This window comes from Metopolophium dirhodum, chromosome 8, assembly GCF_019925205.1.
Source record: "Metopolophium dirhodum isolate CAU chromosome 8, ASM1992520v1, whole genome shotgun sequence".
In the NCBI taxonomy this organism is placed as follows: domain Eukaryota; kingdom Metazoa; phylum Arthropoda; class Insecta; order Hemiptera; family Aphididae; genus Metopolophium; species Metopolophium dirhodum.
Window position 1 is genome coordinate 23500595 of NC_083567.1, and position 19138 is coordinate 23519732.

The 19138-nt window shown below is 29.3% G+C and overlaps 1 protein-coding gene across 2 annotated transcripts in view; it reads left to right on the forward strand.

Annotated features, from left to right (window-relative positions):
• The first annotated feature begins 6703 nt into the window (after positions 1-6703).
• LOC132950799 (protein outspread-like) overlaps positions 6704-19138 on the forward strand; it is an 87980-nt gene continuing 75545 nt past the window's right edge. For both annotated transcript variants that reach the window (XM_061022370.1, XM_061022371.1), the window contains exon 1: positions 6704-7181. In XM_061022370.1, the coding sequence (XP_060878353.1) occupies positions 7050-7181 (132 nt within the window). In that variant the 5' untranslated portion in view covers positions 6704-7049. The remainder of the gene's footprint in view (positions 7182-19138) is intronic.

Below are 19138 nucleotides of genomic sequence, written 5' to 3' on the forward strand. Positions count from 1 at the left end.
TAGTTTACAGATTAATACAATTCATTTCTCTGTTTATTTTTATTCCCTATTTATACATATACATTACTCACTAACAAATAAAAAAAATTAAATGACAAACATTTTGAAAACTATTCTATATAATATGTAGAACTCTATGGAGTTGAATTTTAAATTGATATTGTTTATTTTAATGCTGTTAACTGCATATGTAAAAAAGTGTTAAATTTGTAGTTGAATGTTAAGTATAATGTTATATTAATATATAATATTTTAATATTAAAATATGTGTCCACAGTATTATAATTTGTAACTACCTTCGCTGATTTCGGTTATAGATGAAATAACGTATGAACTATATGTATGCCGTCTTGAGACACAGTATATTTTATATATTCAAATATTGGATAAAATATAATTATTATATAATATAATAGTACACCTACAAGTATTTTATAAGGTTTTAAAGCTGAACAGGTATGCATTTGTATTGATTTATTAGTAAGCTACTTTTGATCGTTTAAATTTAATTAATTGGTTAAGTAAATTAAATATTTCAACTAACAATTTAGTTATTTTTTTATCAGTTTTGAAATATCCTAGAAAGTTATAAGCATAGGTTAATATTTTAATGTTTAAGATGTCATGCATAATAAACGTAATATACATTTTAAACATTAAATCCTTTAATTTTATTATATAGTCAAATCAATAAACATTAATGCCATCCAGTACCTATTGGTATTGTGAAATATTTGAACGGCGAAATTAATTTATATGACACGTATGTTATTGTTATATTAATTCTAAAATATTTAATTACCACGATGAATAGTTACATAATGATTAAATTACGTATTACTTAACACATTTATTGCTAATATAAATTTAATTTAAATTAAACTAAATGATATCTACATATTTTGTATTGTACATTAAATTCTCCAAATTTTGATTAAATAATAGTTGTAATTTTAATATTAATAAATAACGTTAGTAATAATATGCTTATAATCACATAAAATAACAAAATTTGGTCAAATTTGAATAGTCTATTAATTGTTATACATTTTTTAACAAAAACTATAAAATAGGTATACAATATGTTTTATTAAATTTATTTTAATATTAATTATGTTCGTCGACGTTATTTTCCTTATTCAATCATTTGAATATAACTGGTCAGACCTGTTATCCTCAATATATTTTTCCTTTTTTTATCATAATATATGTTTTATACTTTCCTATTATAAACCTGATAGGTATACATTTTGATGGATGAAAATAATTATTGGTTTTAGTTACATTGGGTTGCTTTGGCAGACGACTAACTATAACGTAAGTGAGAGGGAACATTCAGAATTTAATTCAGATAAATTATATTTGTTGGGGGTGGTTGGAAGATTTGAAGGTTGGTATTATTTAAGGTTTTATTTCATAAGGATACCAGAAAAATGTTTTTTTATTTTTTAATCTCTATAGTGATTTTTATGTTTTATACCTACATGGCTACATCTATAAAATATCAATGTGTTATTAAAAGTTTATTATATTCATATACAATACATTTAATACGAATAATGAAACACAGTAAAAAGCATTTTTAGTAAAAAACAAAAAGATATATATTATTATTATTCAAATTTGTTCGTACAATATTTTGATATAAATTAATTATGTACCTATTTTACTCATAGATTGACAAAAATACAAAAAAAATTATAAAGCTCTACGTCCATCAATCATATCCTATTTTTAAAACAATTCGATTAATAGCTCAAAATATAAACAACAGTTGTATGCGTACTATTTACCTATCTGGAATGGGTGGCCCCCCTTTCGGTCAGTACAGTTTTCTTTAAAATTTACAATTATAACAACTGAATTAATCAATTTTATATTTAATTAAATATAATTGTATCCAAAAATATGAATGTTTGAAAAAAATTAATACCTACAACTGTTAATAGCAACCATTAATAAACAAAAATTTCTATCGTAAATCTCAAAATTCCTGTTTGAGTACCTACCGGGGGTGATCAATTACCTTTTTAAATTAGCCTATGACACTCACAAAGAATGTGGCTTTCTATTGGTGAAAAAATTTCCGAAATCGGTTCAGTAGTTCCAGAGATTACCCTCAACAACGGTAACTAACAACTCCTCTTTATATAATAACTTATATTTATAAGTATAGATATAGATAATATATAATAATAATAATAATTATGATAATAAAATATGGATTCATGATTATGTCAATAATTAAGATTAGTTTTTAATTGTACCTACCTATGATATTTGCAGTGTCGGCCTGGTACAACTAAGGACCAGGGATCAGTTTTTTTAAGGGGCCCCATAATGAAATACAAAATTTACTTGATATTTTAGTGTAAAAATACCACCTTTTTTCCTTTAAAAATACATTTATTCAAATTCTGATTTTTAGAATTTTTAAGCATACCTAAAGACCATATATTCAAATTATTGATATTTTTGGTACTACTATTAAAGAGTGTCCTGTGGCTATACAAACTTCTATTTTTCAAATGAGAATCTCATTATTTACTGCAAATTATGTAGCAGATGATGTTCTTGTAAATGTAGATGTATCTTAATAAAAATTCTAATAACTAGTTGCTGAATTATTAAAATGTTTATACTAAGGATAATAATCCCTAAATATGGTTTTACAATAAAATATTATAATTAGTTAATATTAGATGTAGTGCCTATTCACTATAATTCAGTATACCTTCTAATAATTTTTATATATAATTTATCTTGGTAGATCAATGGTACCTACTGACTACTACATTTTCAAATCATCTAAGCTCCCAAATCTACTTAGCCAATTTCTATATACGTATTATCATTAGTACACAAAGTTATATTACTCAAAAACTACTAGTTCGAATTTTGATTTAGATATAACAGTTCTCAAAAAAAAAAAAATGCCTACTGAATAATTAAAAGTAGAAAAAGAGGATTCATATTTGAAAAACAGAAGTTTGTATTGTAACAACATCCTTAAATGGTATAAAAATATTCGAAAATCTTCAAGTGTATTTAAAAATTCTAAAAATCAGAATTTGAATATAATATTGTCAAACTTAAGTAAAAAATAGGATGAGCATGTTAAAAATCACTGTATAATGTTAACTCGAAGACTGACAAGAGGAAGTTTAATAATAAACTATGAAATTATTGAAAAATTTGAAACTGCAAAATAATAAATAATAATTATTAATGAGTGGCTTGGCGTGGCGCGTTGGCTGCGGAATGCGACTGGGAGTAAGTAACGGCCACAATTACTAGCTCCCGGATGGGTGACCACCCGGGAACATAATAGTTAAAAACCTTGCCACACATACACGTGTTTGCTACATACTGTAACAACTGTAAAACAATCGTAAAAACAAACTACCGTACCAACCTTACCCCTAGTCCCTACCACGTTTCGAAACCCCTACAACAGCTAATGGCCTTAGTCGCCGGGCTTAAGTTCAATAAAAAAAAAAAAAAATTATTAATGATACAAAAACGAAATTACGAAAACTAAAATTATATTAATATTACCTATATAATTTTAACTTTGAAGATATCCATAGCTATAACTTATAAGCATAATATTTTTCAAGTAAATGTCCAATCTTCATCATTATTTTATATTTATATAATAAGGTATAAGTAGACGTATAGTATAAATCATACATATTTTGTGTATGCAACATTTTCATGATCACTGAATCCAACAGCGGAGCCGGTGCAGGGTCGGGTGAGCGGAACCCTTGTAGCCTCGTCCGAGCCCATTGTTTTTAAAGAAAGATAGTAGCGCAATTAATCCAAAAAAACCTCCTCCTACTTATTACTTGGCACTTGTGTCTTGTACTATTATGCCCTGCTCACACTCATATAGGCAAGCATCTGGGCCCTGTAAAGAAAAACTGCGTACGGTTAAATATTTCGATAAATACTTTATGGGGTTCTTACTCACTATATAGACCAGGTACACTCCAAGCAAATAAAAAAAATTACAAAAGCCTATAAAAAAGAGGGGCTCCGTCCGCGTTCGCGGCCCAGCGGCCATGGCCAGTCCGACACTGAATATTTGTAACGACATATTTACAATGTTTTGCATAAAAATATTAGGTACCACTTTGTTTTTTTTTATTGACACTTTATTTTTATTTGGAATTTTCAATTTTTACCTCTCTAAAGTACTAACTAAATTCACTTTTCTAATAAAAAAGATGCTGATCTCGAAAATCAGAGCATTTTTACCACCCTAAATATTGCTGACAGAAAAAAAAAAACATTGTTTTGCAGAATCTAAAAATAGTCGAAATAAAATAAATTGAATTGACATTTTTTTAAATATCATTCAATATATTATCAACTGAACTGTTGTATATTTAATTAGGTATAGCTGTATAAGTACCTATCTATTTTAGTATTATACAATTACTTAAATAAAAATGCAGTAAAAGTATGCAATATGCCATTATGCCACTATATCTAAGGACAGGTATTTGTTAATAAATTAATATTAATTTATTCTTCTATTACCGAATTGGTAATCGGTAGGTGCCAAAACATGGCAAATAAGTTTTTTTTTTAAATAGGTACAGTATCATTCAATCAGTGTCATTCTAGCTCAACTTGGGCATTAATAAATTCCTATGTAAGAAAATGTCTCCTCTACTGTTAATGATAAACAATGAACATATTAATATATTATTTGTATTATATTTTATACACAACTCACAAATTTTAAGGTAGTTTTGTAGAAAAAAAGTGAACTTTTTGGTTAGGTTAGTTTCTTTTCCAACAAATATTATAGATTACAAATACATTTTAGTGGTTCCATTCAAAATAAAAGAAAATGTGAAAAATAAATGAAAATGAAAATTATTATTATTACTATTTAATTATTATTATATTAATTATATTCAATAATCAAAATTATAGGCCTGTGATAACTGAAATATGGTACGTATGTTTGTGATGTAATTTCTTCCAAATATCTTGAAAATACTGCATCGATAGTGGTGTCATCTCTCGTTGTAGATTCTGCTGGATTGTTTATCATAATATGTAAATTGAATGTGTCCATAAGGAAAGTTTTAAAATTTTTTTACAGTTTTAAGATTTCTCATCATTAAAATTGATGTTACAGTCACCAAATTGTTATAATTTATAAATTATTATAATTATAAATGCATAATATGCAGTTCTTATTACGCTGTTTCAAATCCTCGCGTTTTACCCGTTTTCTATAACCGTCTATACCAAACGCGTTGCACAAAAAAATGTAATAACGACAAAGGTAAAGCACTACATAGGGATATATTATGCAACAATCAGATTATTATACGAAAACAATTTCATGAAATAAAAATGTTTACGCGTCATGCAAGGAGATTATAATATGTATATAAGATGTAACCAAAAGTTTATGTTTTTTTCTAAGGACCGCGGTATAGATTTCAGTGTCTGGTTGTGCATGGAATACGCGTGATATACGCGCCCAGCACCTGTGAAGATTTTCACTTTTTCGCCCGGCAGTATGGGGATTCCGCGGTCAAAAACAAAACTTTCGGCGCAGGTGTGACAAAAAATATATTACCTAAGTACAATTCAATACTTACAGATACTTATTACTTATATATTTTATTAATTATAATAATTATAAATTCATAATATACGTAGTGTAGTGATATATTATCAATATACGCAAGATATATTATATAATCAATCTACAACCGTCACTACATTACTATATACAACTTACCGCTCCCGCTTTTTTTTTTGTTCCATCCTACCGATCGATCTAATAATGCGATAATATTTCGAAAAACTGATCTGAATCCGTTGGAATGTCTATTTAAGTTCGGTCCGTCCACATTTTAAGATTTCTGATTTAAATTCCAAATAAATTCCCAATAATCAACGTTTGAAAATTCTGAAATTTCAAAATATTCAAGCTAAATGTATAGATGTTGAGAGGGGGGGGGGGGTGAAATTGGAAAAAGTGAACCGGCCAATCTCAAGTAGACATAATAACGAATTCAAATCAGTTTTAAAAAGTATTATCGCATTACTAGATCAATCAGTATGGCGGAATAAAAATTGTATGTTTTGACTAAAATAACTGTTTAATATAATATTATAAATTATAGTATTTCGTCAGGAACGTTTTTTTCCCGGCCAGCCCACATCGTGCCATAAAAAACTTCGTTTCAATAATTGTGATGACAAAATCAGGAACAAATATATATACATACTGTTATAGTGTTATAGATCAAAAGTACGAATAGTTTTGTGGTAAAGTCGTAAAGGCCTGTGCAAATCTTTATTACAACATTAAGTTGAATAAATTGTGGATAAGAGGTGCTTTGCTTCCACCCTTATTTATTAACATATTACATAATTGCATACGGCTTACACAATTTTGGAATTATTCTCAAGGCTACCATTCTCAATTTTGACTAATATTTAGTAGTACTCAATTATTTTTTTTTTAATTTACTAGTATATTGATAATATTCAAACAAATTCAGCATTTCTGTGAACAGCGTTTCTGGAATTGGAATGGCACCGACAGATGGCACTGCGTGTGGAATAAACTTCAAGCACTGGTTACCGACTTGGTCACCCCACCTCCATTTCCGCGGTACTAAAACACGCACGTTCCTCACGGTATCAGCAACAGCGGGCGACAGCAGCTGCAGCTATCGACCAACCTTCGGCGCGCGCGGTTGTGGCGGCGGTTTTATGCGTATTTTTTTTCCAAAATAACATTCGTAGTCGGTGCGCTCACTCGATCGGTGTGACGGTGTAGTGTTGTAGTTGTATAGCAGTGATTTAATCGAAACGGTTTAGTGTGTGTCGTCGTTCGTAATAATATACAGTGCGCGTGAGTTCGTTATACATTCGGGAAAAACTTTTCCTATCTCGAGATTTGTAATTCGTTTCGAATGGCTTCGCTAAGTCAAGTGGTGTCCGAGTTCGCGGGATTTTCTTCGGTTTTCGTAGTTGTTGTTGGGTCACAGTGTGCGTAATAAACGATGACCGTAGGGCCCATGACACGGAACGGTGAATGTAAGAAGTTCTCGCCCAACATATTCAACAAGTCAAAATGTACCAATTGCTTCAGGCAGAAGGAGGAACACAGCGCCGAAGCTTTGGAGAGCAATCGGGTGAGTGATCACAGATCGATGTTATGATTTATTATACGATACCTATAGGTACCCTTCCATATTCTTCTGTGGCGAATCACCTAATTTTTGTAACCGATCGTTTGGAGCGTATATGTGCATTGTGCACGTATTTACATTTTATTTTACATACCTTAATCTATTTATGCACATAATAGTATGTCGACGATGTTAGCTAAAGTCCTATATGAATCATCATTTATATTTTATAACTATTTATTCTAATAATATAAATGACAGTAGACTTACGCAAGCTTAGGTATAGGTACATATAGGTGTAAATGTATAATAATACTGTAGGTATGTGGTTGTTTATAGGTAGGTAGTGATTATGCGCACAAGTTCAATTGTACGTCGTTGCGAGGTTTCTTTAAAAAAAAATATTCGTGGAACTAATATATCATATTCATTATTTGTTTTTAATGCTTTTTTTATTGAAGACGATTATTTTTTTATGTTTACAAGTACGTAATATTTTTATATATGGAACGTTTTGCAGTATGACAAAAATTAGTTCGATAATTTAAGCTGTTAAATGTAATTTGTTTGAACAAAATTTAAAAAATATCTGTAAGAGTGTACAAATGTAAAAGTATATAATATACAAAACATATCAGTATAACAGTCAGATACATACATGTCTTGTTTTGTTATATATTTTTTAAATATTTATTTTATATAAGTACTATTCACTACCTAGTATACATTTGTATTATTTAATTTCAGTTATAGCAAAACCTATATATGTGAATAATTCAAGTTCAACTATCGCGTAATAGGACGTGTTCACGAGTTGTTTTCACAGTATATTTTTTTAATCCGCCAAGACGTGTTCCTTGTGTACCTATATGCAATCATTAAATATATAAGTGCAATTTCGTAATGTAGACGAATAAGTTGAACGATATTAGTGAGTTGAGTTTTGAAATTTATATCATCGATAATAATTAATAATATACTACTAATTGGACGAATTGCTTACAGTTTCTCGTTGGAGTTTGGTATAACGGGTAGATCCGCAAGTTATTAGGCCACCGGCTAGACGTGTTCGCATATTTCTGGGTGAAAAAACATGGCAATTTTTTTTTACGCCTGACTAATATCTTCTCAATTCATACGATTATAAATACTGACTTCGAGATAAGAGAGCATACTGTATTCATGTTCTGCAGAATATGAAGAAACCGGTTTTTTCAACGTTGGTTTCCTCTATGTGTACTTTAAAACTGTTTTAAGATCGAAAGAACCTCGTATACATATATATACCACTGGCGCTATTCTGTTGGGCCAATCAAAATTGTTCAGATATCATTAGCCTAAACCGACCATCGTCAACACTACACCTATAATGATAGTGTGTTTTCCGACAGCTAGTAGTATATAATCTTATGTTGTAAACTTGTAACTTGTTGTATTAGATTTCTTGATTATAAATGAATTTTATATGAGAACCAATTGGTGAATCCCGTTAAGTTTATAAAATGATACAACCGACGTAACCTGAAACGTCTCATTTGTTAAAAATCTGAGAAGGGTTTCTTTATCGATTTCACCAATTTGAAATTCAATAACGACTTCGCAATTATGATTTCATTAATTAATATTGAAATGAAAGAGAAAGTCTATTGTTTTCCACATTCGTAACTTATAACTACGATGTCATTTTTTCGGTTTCGCTTGAACATTAAACAATAATTAATCGCGTCGGATTACAAATAGAAAGTGTAGTCATATGTCTAGTGTAGTCTGAATTTTTCGGTTTAATTCAAAATTGGCATGCAAAATAAATAATTTCTGTTACCTATGTGTCATACTATTATCAGTACTATAGTAGTGACATAGTGTGTAAATGTTTAAAATATAACTCAACATTTCTATGCAATTGTACTTTTTTCCTCCTGTCAAGGAAAGTTATTTGAGCTTTGTAGTTTGGTATGATTTTTTTAAACCATATTCTATAGCTTATAATTTATATGGTTATAAGTCATAACTATATATATACATCTGAATCCATTCAAAGCATTGCATCGAAATATATTTAAATATATACTGATTCGAAGCTCAGATTATTTGGTCCGAAACTAATATTTTAATTAAGATTGTAATGTTTAAATAAGTAGAATTGAGAAAGCATTCACGTTGCACGGGTCAGACTAACAGTTTTTTTCTTCTTCGTTGTCGGCGGTTGTATTGGGTAACTATTTTTTATTCTTTACTCTACGTGAAAATTGAAATGCACGGATTTATGTAATTTAAATCAAACTAAATGACAAGGTAGAAGAAAAAACGAAACTGTAGAAACAATAATAACTGTTATTATTATACTGATGAAGGCGATTTCGGTTTTATGCAACCCAGATTCTCCGGAAACAATGCGACTTTACTTTCCACTCTTATATTGATATAGATTTGCGTGCAAAATATTAAAGTTATGAATGGAATATTATTGTAAAATGAAAATACTGTTGTTTATCAATAATATCTGTTATAATATTAGTGGTTAAACAATGACGTTTAAAAAAATTGTTTACCACTGTAAGAATATACTTAATTTAATATTGATTTATCCGAGGATTTATCGTTGTTGATTATGTATTAGGTATTAATCATTTAAAATTATAAAATATTTTTTTTATGATAACCATGTTGAGATATAATTCGATAGATTGAATAAATAAATGATTAATTGAACCTAGAATTAGTATTTTCACACTGGCATACAATATTAATGGCCTTGATACATTACATGTTTATTAATTGATAATATTGATGGTTAAATCTTCGGCGAGAATATCATCGAGGCTTAAGTATCTTACAATGACAAGATGCAGGACTAATTAACTACTACCTATTTATATTTTTTAAATCATCAATTAGTAAAATAAATATAAAAGCACGCAATTGTCATTTTTTAAATATAAAAAATTGTACTTATATCTTAATATAATAATCTTTATTCACATAATAATTACCTTATCAATCGAATACAATTTTGAAAATGTATTGTTCAAATCTTATTTTAATTAATTTTTTTGTGAACTACACATTTTATTTTAAATTATGTACCTAGACTATTAAATTATTTGTATTTTATAAATAAAGATTTATTTTTGGTAGTATAATATAATTCATTTTTATATTTTTTTGAATCTTAATAAAATTTATAGTCGTCTATAGACCACAGTGGTAATATAAAATTATTTTATTTACCTAGTGTTTTTACCCGTGGTCTTCAAAAAAGAACTGATGATTAAACGTTCAAATGACAACTGTAAACATTGGTGATTACCGAGGTGATTACTGATTTGTTAGACAAACTATCAAACCATGAAATTAGAATAATTTGGTGAATGGTAACCTAATAATTTAAAATCTAAAAATTCTAGACTTACTTTAAAAAACAAAAGTGTAGATTTATAAACTGTAGGTAACACATATGAAGTAAAAAAATTATTATTCTTTAGGTTCCATACTTTGTGAGGAGAAAAATATTTTAAAATTTACCAATAATTGAGGGAATTCAGGGTACACATATTATAATTTATAATATCGTATCTATGTATATTAATATTATATACCTACCTGCAATATATACATTTGTTAGAGAACATTACATTATAATTTTAAATTCAGTTTGAATTTTATCAAAGTAGGTAATACATAACAAATTTAAAAGATGAATTGTTATATTATTATGATGGTATCTTTCATTACCTATATTAGGTGGCTAGTGTATTTCTCTATGTTCTTTGAGAATTAAAAACCATTAGGTATCGTAATTATTTTGTAATAAAATATAATAATCTGATATTCCATATCTATGTAAAGAGCTCATTAATATATATTTTTTATAAATATATTAATCTTTTGACGTATTCTATATAGAATACATAGTACATTCTATACATAGCATTTACTATTTCGTAATAAAACTTTCAACGTTTGAATATTAGAGATGGGTAATTATGCTGGAGCTTTTACCTTCTGTTGGTATTACAGGACGTCCAATAAACCATTATTTGTATCCGTAATAAACATTTAAATAATTCTTGTGAATAGATTTTCTAAAATTGGCACTGGCCACTGGCTACAGGTCTATTGCTTCGTACCTATTGTTTTGAATTTGATCTTCCATATTCATATATAACGTCATTACCACTAGTGTATTTTTGTTCCAATCGATAAAGGTGAAAATATTACGTGTCTAATGTGTATATTATATATTATTGTTTACAAGTGCGAAAAATATTGTCTATTAATCCTGTAAAAAAGTAGGTTAGGTTAAACTCTTGTTTAGAAAATGTCGTTGAAAAAAATGCCCAACAACAACGAGGAAAGAACAAGGTACAAATTTAGTAAAGAGAAATCAAACCAGACGTTGAATAGGAAACCCATAACGGGTCAAGACTCGTAGATCTGTCCGTCCGTCTGTCTGCTGCGTTGTCGTCATTCAACAGAACAGACCACTGTGACACTGCAGCAGCAGGCCGTATGTTGTCGTCGTTGCGCGTACCAGTATCTCAAATCGGTTTCGTGATGTATACCAGATCATCCCTGGTACAATGTAGTGACGCAAACTCCACTAATAATGATTTATTTTATTTTTATTTTCCCCCGAAAAGGTGATTACGATTATTACGTTTATAATACATTGTGAAGAAACAGAAGAATATATAATAAAAAGATAATCGGAATTAATAATATCAAATAAGTAATACTCATATAGGTAACCATATAAATAATTGTAATACTTTGTCATAAATCGAGCTTTAAGAGAAAACGAAATCTAAGAGTAGCGTAACCTAACTTCTTAAAATGGTCTTAGTATAGGTACTACTTCCTAACGAATTTTCCAATTTTGTTAGATATATTTTGATAACAAATTGCACAAATTATTAAAAATTGTTAAAAATATACGACTAGAATATGTAATTGCTGTTTATACTGATAGGTTAGGTTAGGTTTATACTGATATGTTTATACTGTTATACTGATACAACCATTTGTCTCTATATTGTGTAAAATAAGCGCAAATATTCACTGTGATCTAAGTTAAATTTAAAATATAATAGTTTTGTTAGATGGTTAAATTTCCGTATGAATATATACAAGGGATGGCAAATCCGAGGTACTTAAACAATTTAAATACTTATATTTTGTTTTTAGTAATACATAATAAGACCGTAATTATTTCATATATATATATCATAATTGAATGGAATGCAGGGAAAAAAATCAGGTTATTTTTGGCATGTAACATTAAAAAAAATCCCATTCCATATTTATAGTGTATAATTACTTTGTGATCTTTATTTCTCGTTTGAAAATACTTTTAAACGTAATAGATTACACAGTTAATAGAATATAAGACAATAATTCACGTGATTAAGGATATATGAAATGATTTTTACCGGTACTTATTTTCATTTAAAATTTTAAAAAATGTCCACTTGGTGAAGGTATGTCACCGCAGTTACTATATAACATATCTTCAAATGTTTTTGTTTTAATATTTTGTAGTTTTTTTTTTTAATTTGCATTGCATATTGTGAAAAACAAACATAAACTGCAAACTTGTCTATAGTAATGCATTTTGACACCACTCTTATATAATATAGATGTATGTTGTATATATTATTATAATATATTTTCAACGTTTCACACTGCATTTTATAACTGATATTTTAGTACTTCGTAAAAAAATAACAATGTATTATGTATAATAGGTACATATAACTATACAAAACTGTGTATATAACTTACTCTATTATTTTATTAGAGTTTTGTTCCTATAGATAATTTTTTTCCACAGTTTATTTTTTACGGGTGATGTGTGAAGAAGTGGGTTAAGATATAGTTTATACTTTATTTGCATGCCAATGGCGAGAGGTCTATTATTCAGATGTGTTTAGAGTTGCAAAACATACTGGTTGTTTATTAATTAAACTCGTGACGTGGTTACGAATATATTTCAATATCTTAAAAAAATGCTCGATAGATTTTCATTTTTTTTTCGTTTTTAAAGTGTAGAATTTTGTTTATGAAATCAACTTAAGCCATGTACTGCGGTCACTAGGTCTTGAAGGGTCATACACGTGACCTGGTTCGCCATGCATGTGTCGTTAATTTGTAATTCTAAATAATAAATAATTAGATGGTGTTTCCTCCGTTTCAGTATATTATATATAGACTATAGTTCATTTAAATCGTGTTCTTGTAATTTAGAACTAACAGCATTAGCTGGTTGCAACACTTCGCCACTTCAGCCATACTTAGATTCGTTGATATTATTTCAGCAGCAGATAAACGATACCGGAATATAGATATTTTGAAGAAAGTTAATAATCTCAAATGCTCTGAAACTATAAATTAAAAAGGAATAGGAATATTGGTTTATACATTTCAAGCTTAAAAAGCAAAACAGTTTATTTATATATACTTTCAAGCTACACGGATGGCACATCTTTAATTCACGCATTACACTTTCACTTTAATCGAACAAATTAATACAGCTATAGTGAAACTCTATTAAAGTACCTACCAAACTATAGGTACCTACAATAAATGTACCTAATAGAGCGATAAAGTTTATACGAACTACGTATTGGACCTCAAGATTTTGCGGGGTACAGTGGCGGATCCAGGGCTTAATTTTGGGAGGAGCATGGTTGGCAAAAGTACAAAAAGTTCCAAAATTGGCTAAAACATATAGCGTAAAACATAAAAAAAAGGAAAACCACAGCGATTGGGGGAGGGGGCAAATGTCCCCTTTGCCTTCCCCCAGGATCCACCACTGGCGAGGTACCCCTGTACTACTCCACTTCATTTATTAATATTTTATAAACATTTTTAAATAGATACTTAAATAGGTTATATGTTACTAATGAATTTGACTCATTGGAAATTTTATTTTAGATTCTGAGCAAAGCTGTGAATGTATAGATTTTACAATGATGTGTGTGTGTGTGTTTTATTTTTATTTGTGTCTGTCATCTGAAGTCTGAAGTTATAATTTGGACAAAATTCATCAAAATCACGAAAATTGGCAAATTGTTTCAAGTTAGAAATTTATGAAATATGTTCTATTTATATCTAAGCTTTGAAAATTTAATATAAGATTTCCATTAAGTTTTCCTACATTTAACAAAAAAAAGTTTACCTAAAATTTTTTACGAGCTTTTGAAGAAAGACATTCGATCGTAAATTAACAAATTCTCATACAACGATTTTCTTTTTTTGTCGTAATTCAAAAACTAATTACCATAACTCATAAGTACTTCAAATATTCATCAAATGTTTATTTTATCATTTTTATATACATGCTAAAATTTTCAACATATTTTGACTCGTTTTGAGTTATTTATAGACATTTGATATTTTCATTTTTTCAGTTTTTTATTCTATAATTAATGTCAATAAAATGTTATTCGTTGGGTCGAATTGAAAAAGCCTAAAAATGTATTCCAAGTTTCCTTATAAGTTGTTATAATAACAGTTGATAAATATTAAAGATCCATAAGCAGGATTTTTTTTCTAAGAATTTAAAGTTTACATTTTGACGACATTTATTAAAATTTCGAAAATTATTAATTATTATAATTAAAAAATGTTCAATTTTTATAGCTAAGGATTGTAAATTTAAAACAAAGATTCTCATAATTCATAAATATAGTTCCTACTTCATGCTGTAACCAAATAAATTTAAAAAATAATATACAAGTAGGTACCTAACCTAACCTACAATAATACACAGTTATTTTTTACAGACATTTGAAATTCAAATTTGGACGAAATCATATATTAAAACCAAGAATGACGATTTTATTAATTTGGGTGTAAGCAACTAATTTAAAAATATTATTTGTGGGTATGTATATGAAACTTTTAGAGTATATTGTTATACTTTATACACACAATGACATTTTCAAATGTAAATTGTTTAGCAAAAATTAATTTTAAAATAAAATTGTTTTAACCTAGTAACTTATACTAATGCTTAATACCTAGTAAAATAAATTACTTTATTCACAATAATATCATCAAATATATCTACTTAGTAATATTATAGGCTGACTATATAGGTATTGTTATATTGTGTATATAGTGGCTCACACATGAATTTAGTTTTAAGCTCACGAAAAAAGAAAATTTATTTTGTTTATTTCAATGATTGCTATTGCAGGTATAATTAGTAGAAGTATGGCATGTACATTTAAAAAAAAATATATTTATAAAAAAACAAAATTTTGACACGGGCTACGCAGAGTGGAACAGCTCATATATTAATATATTATTATTAATTATTATGCATCATCTGCTGTATTTTTATCGTAGATATTTTAGACCTTATCTATTTGTTATGAAATTGCGATTGTATAATAATCGAATTCTTTAACAGCTCAGTTCTGGATTGTGAGTCGTTCGAAGGTCTAACTATAAATTATATAGGTACACAGCTAGTAAGCTAGTTGTATTGTTGAGACGCCGATAGAGAATTTTGATAATGTCAAAACATAAAAATCGATAACTTATTACGCTGGTGAACTTCAAGATTCCGTAACGTCGAAGGGACATCGCTCGTTGGCACCCCTTTCCTTTAAGGATTAACGTGAGTCACACTCGTTATGCAAAACCAGCCCAGCCATCTTTTTTTTGTTCGTCATATATTCATATACCATCCACCAATTTAGGCTGTTTTCACACACTTACACGATCGTTGGAAAATCGGACGTTGTGATTTATACGCAATATTTTGTGTTCAATTTAATTTTTCTCGTTCCAATATATTTTAATCTATCCTGATTCTTAAATGCGAACACATTTATATGCGTGCATGCGTGTATTTAAATATACACTGTATTGCTATAGTACTACTACACATTGGTGGGTTACACGTCCTCCTGACGTATGATTTTAACGGCACAGTAGTTTAACGATATGGAAATAGTTGTGTCAAGTGTATGTTTTTAGTTTTGACGAGTTTTTAACTATGAGATTAATTTAACTATTATCATTTTTATGTCAAGAAAAATCTTTAGTCAAAGATTAAGCGTTGACCATCAGACCGCCAGCACTATTATTACTTTACCGCTAACCCGAATTACCGATGGACGATTATGGGTGTATTGAAAAAACAAGCAATTACCAACATTATATTATTATTATCAACGAAAATAAATAAATAATCTCTCACGCGCAATTGTTTTTAATTTAACACACACGTCTTTATTTTGGAGGTTTTGCAGGTTATCTGGGATACACATTATAATATTATGTAATATATTGTCTTAGGTATCAAACACGGTATCAGAGTGTATAGTTAAGCAGGTATATGGTTAAATATCGTGTAGCTAATACCTGTAAACTATAGTAATATTTGTTTACACCGTATGACATTATACAGTATTACAGCTCCTTCCTCGAGTCGACGATAATCCTAGACTATATAGTATATATGTATATAATAATAAACCACTGTAATAGGACCACCTCGGCGCACGATCGTTGTCGTCGGACGGACATCATGTGGAAAAACACGCAATATCCGCCGCCACCACTGCTTCCGCCGCTGCAGGTATTCGGAACGCGCGCTCGCGATAAGAGGCGGCGGCGATTGTGCGATGGACGGACGCGTGGAGGAGTATATTATAGAAACTGAATGGGAAAAACAAGAAAATCGCGCGGGATCGCGTATACCGTTGCGCCGCTCGTCATATATACATATACAAACACCGACCCACATGTGACCACAAACGAGTCACACCCGTTTAACTGTACTTTACATGTGCCCGTCGTAATTATTGGGTCTGTTGTGTTGTCGTTATTCTATTATATTATTTTCTTTATCATTCTTTTCCTTTTTTTCGATCGACTTGCATTGTTCTTTTACAGGTGTATTGCAAGTCTGGTTTAAGTTGGGTGGCGAATTATGCGGTACATATAATATCTATATATTACTCACATTTATGATTGCAGCCGGGGGGGGGGGGGGGAAATTAAATGTTATATGGTCGATCGAGCTTGCGTCGTGTAGATAACGTCATATTATATCATATTCATATATATAATAACAGGCGCATATTATTACGAGAAACACAACTTCATATAATATTATAATTATACACGATAATCCGACGTCGAAAATCCTCGAAAAACTTTTACCTCGATTTATTTTACAAAATTTAATTTATAACTCCAGTTTGTTTTAATTTTCTACACGTATTTTTTCTTTCAATCAGTTGGTAAAAATTAAAACAGTCAAAATATAAACATTTTGTATACAGCTGTGAAAAATATATACTATATAGGTATGCAAATAGAAACCTGAACAAACGTTTTCAAATAATTTAATTACAAAAAAAAATCCTGTGCTCATCACATTTTATAGTCTGATGATAATACCTATGTTAAAAAATAACGATATACAAAATATCAAAGTCTTCATATAGGTATCATACTTACTTTAGTTGTATTTCAATAAATAACGCTTTGGAATTTTTCGTCGATAATATATTTTATTATTATTTAAAATTTTGTAAGATAATACATTATATGTATTAATGTGTTTATATATTAATGATTAATGCATAATAATATGCGATATACCCATTATCGTGCCTACTGCTTGCGCGACTATATGCATAATATCTGTGTATACTGCATGTAGATGCTAGTATTCCACAGTATAGAATACCTATATTGTAATTGATGTTCGAAAATTTTTTTTTGTTTTTTTTTTATCATAATGTCTAGCCGTGAACAAATCTGCATTTATTTGGTCTTTATGTTAAATGTATATACTATGTTCAGATTAAGATTGAACCGCTCGCTCGACCAAAACACGTTTTTTTTTGCGCATTCCGGACACCGGTGGGAGCTTTTGCACGGCGGCCAGCACCGGCGCCGACGATCGATGACTGTCGGGCCAATCACAGAACGCATAACCATCGCATGAGGGTCAGGCACTGTTCGGCGGCTTAGTCTGCATGCGCGAAGCCGGTTCAATCTTAACACAAGATAATAATAATTATCCAACGTACCTAAACCGTCTATTAAAGTCCACCGTAATATTTTGTTAAATGGTATTCATAAATTTGAGCAATTCTCGTTGTATGACTGCTAAAAAATCCTATTCAAATTTCAGATATAATTATAAACGAACGTTTGCAGTTAATTTGTCTGCCGAATTATTATTTAATAATCCATACAAAATATTATATTTCTGTTTTGCTTATTGTGCCAAATAAATACAGATTGTAAGTTTTCTTCCAATAAAAAAATATTATGAGTAAAATCGTAGAAACGAGATGAGAAGATTCGTATATATATGCTTATAAATATTATAATACGTTATAAACTTATAACAATAATTATACATAATATAATGTTTACGTTTATAAAAGATTTTTAAAATTCAGTTCTTATAGGTATTTATAGTAATCAGTATCAGTCATTACTCATTACTCATTAAATACTTCGTATACACTATACATATGGGAGAACGCAAACGATGCATTTTTCTCGTTATTTCCTTGGCGTCTTCACCCCGCTATAAGTCGCCGCACGCGTATATAAAAATATGTACACACACATACCTAGGTATAGTATATATCTGTACATATTATATATATAATTATTGTTTTTGACGCCAGTAGAGCGGTTCCAGGAGGAGTCTAAGGTAGAAAAAAAATAAAATTCCAATTAAACCCGTCGCCGCCGAGCTGACTTGGTGTACTGCATGTACAGTGCACCACACCACACTGCCGACGACGACGAGTTGGGAATATTATATGCAAACAGTGTAATTATCATCATCGAAATGCTTAGAATGCCATTACACACACACACACACACACACACACACACACACACACACACGTATATTGTCGAGCGTTTAATAAACGCGCATAAATGTATATCGTTTGAATAGATTGTTCGGC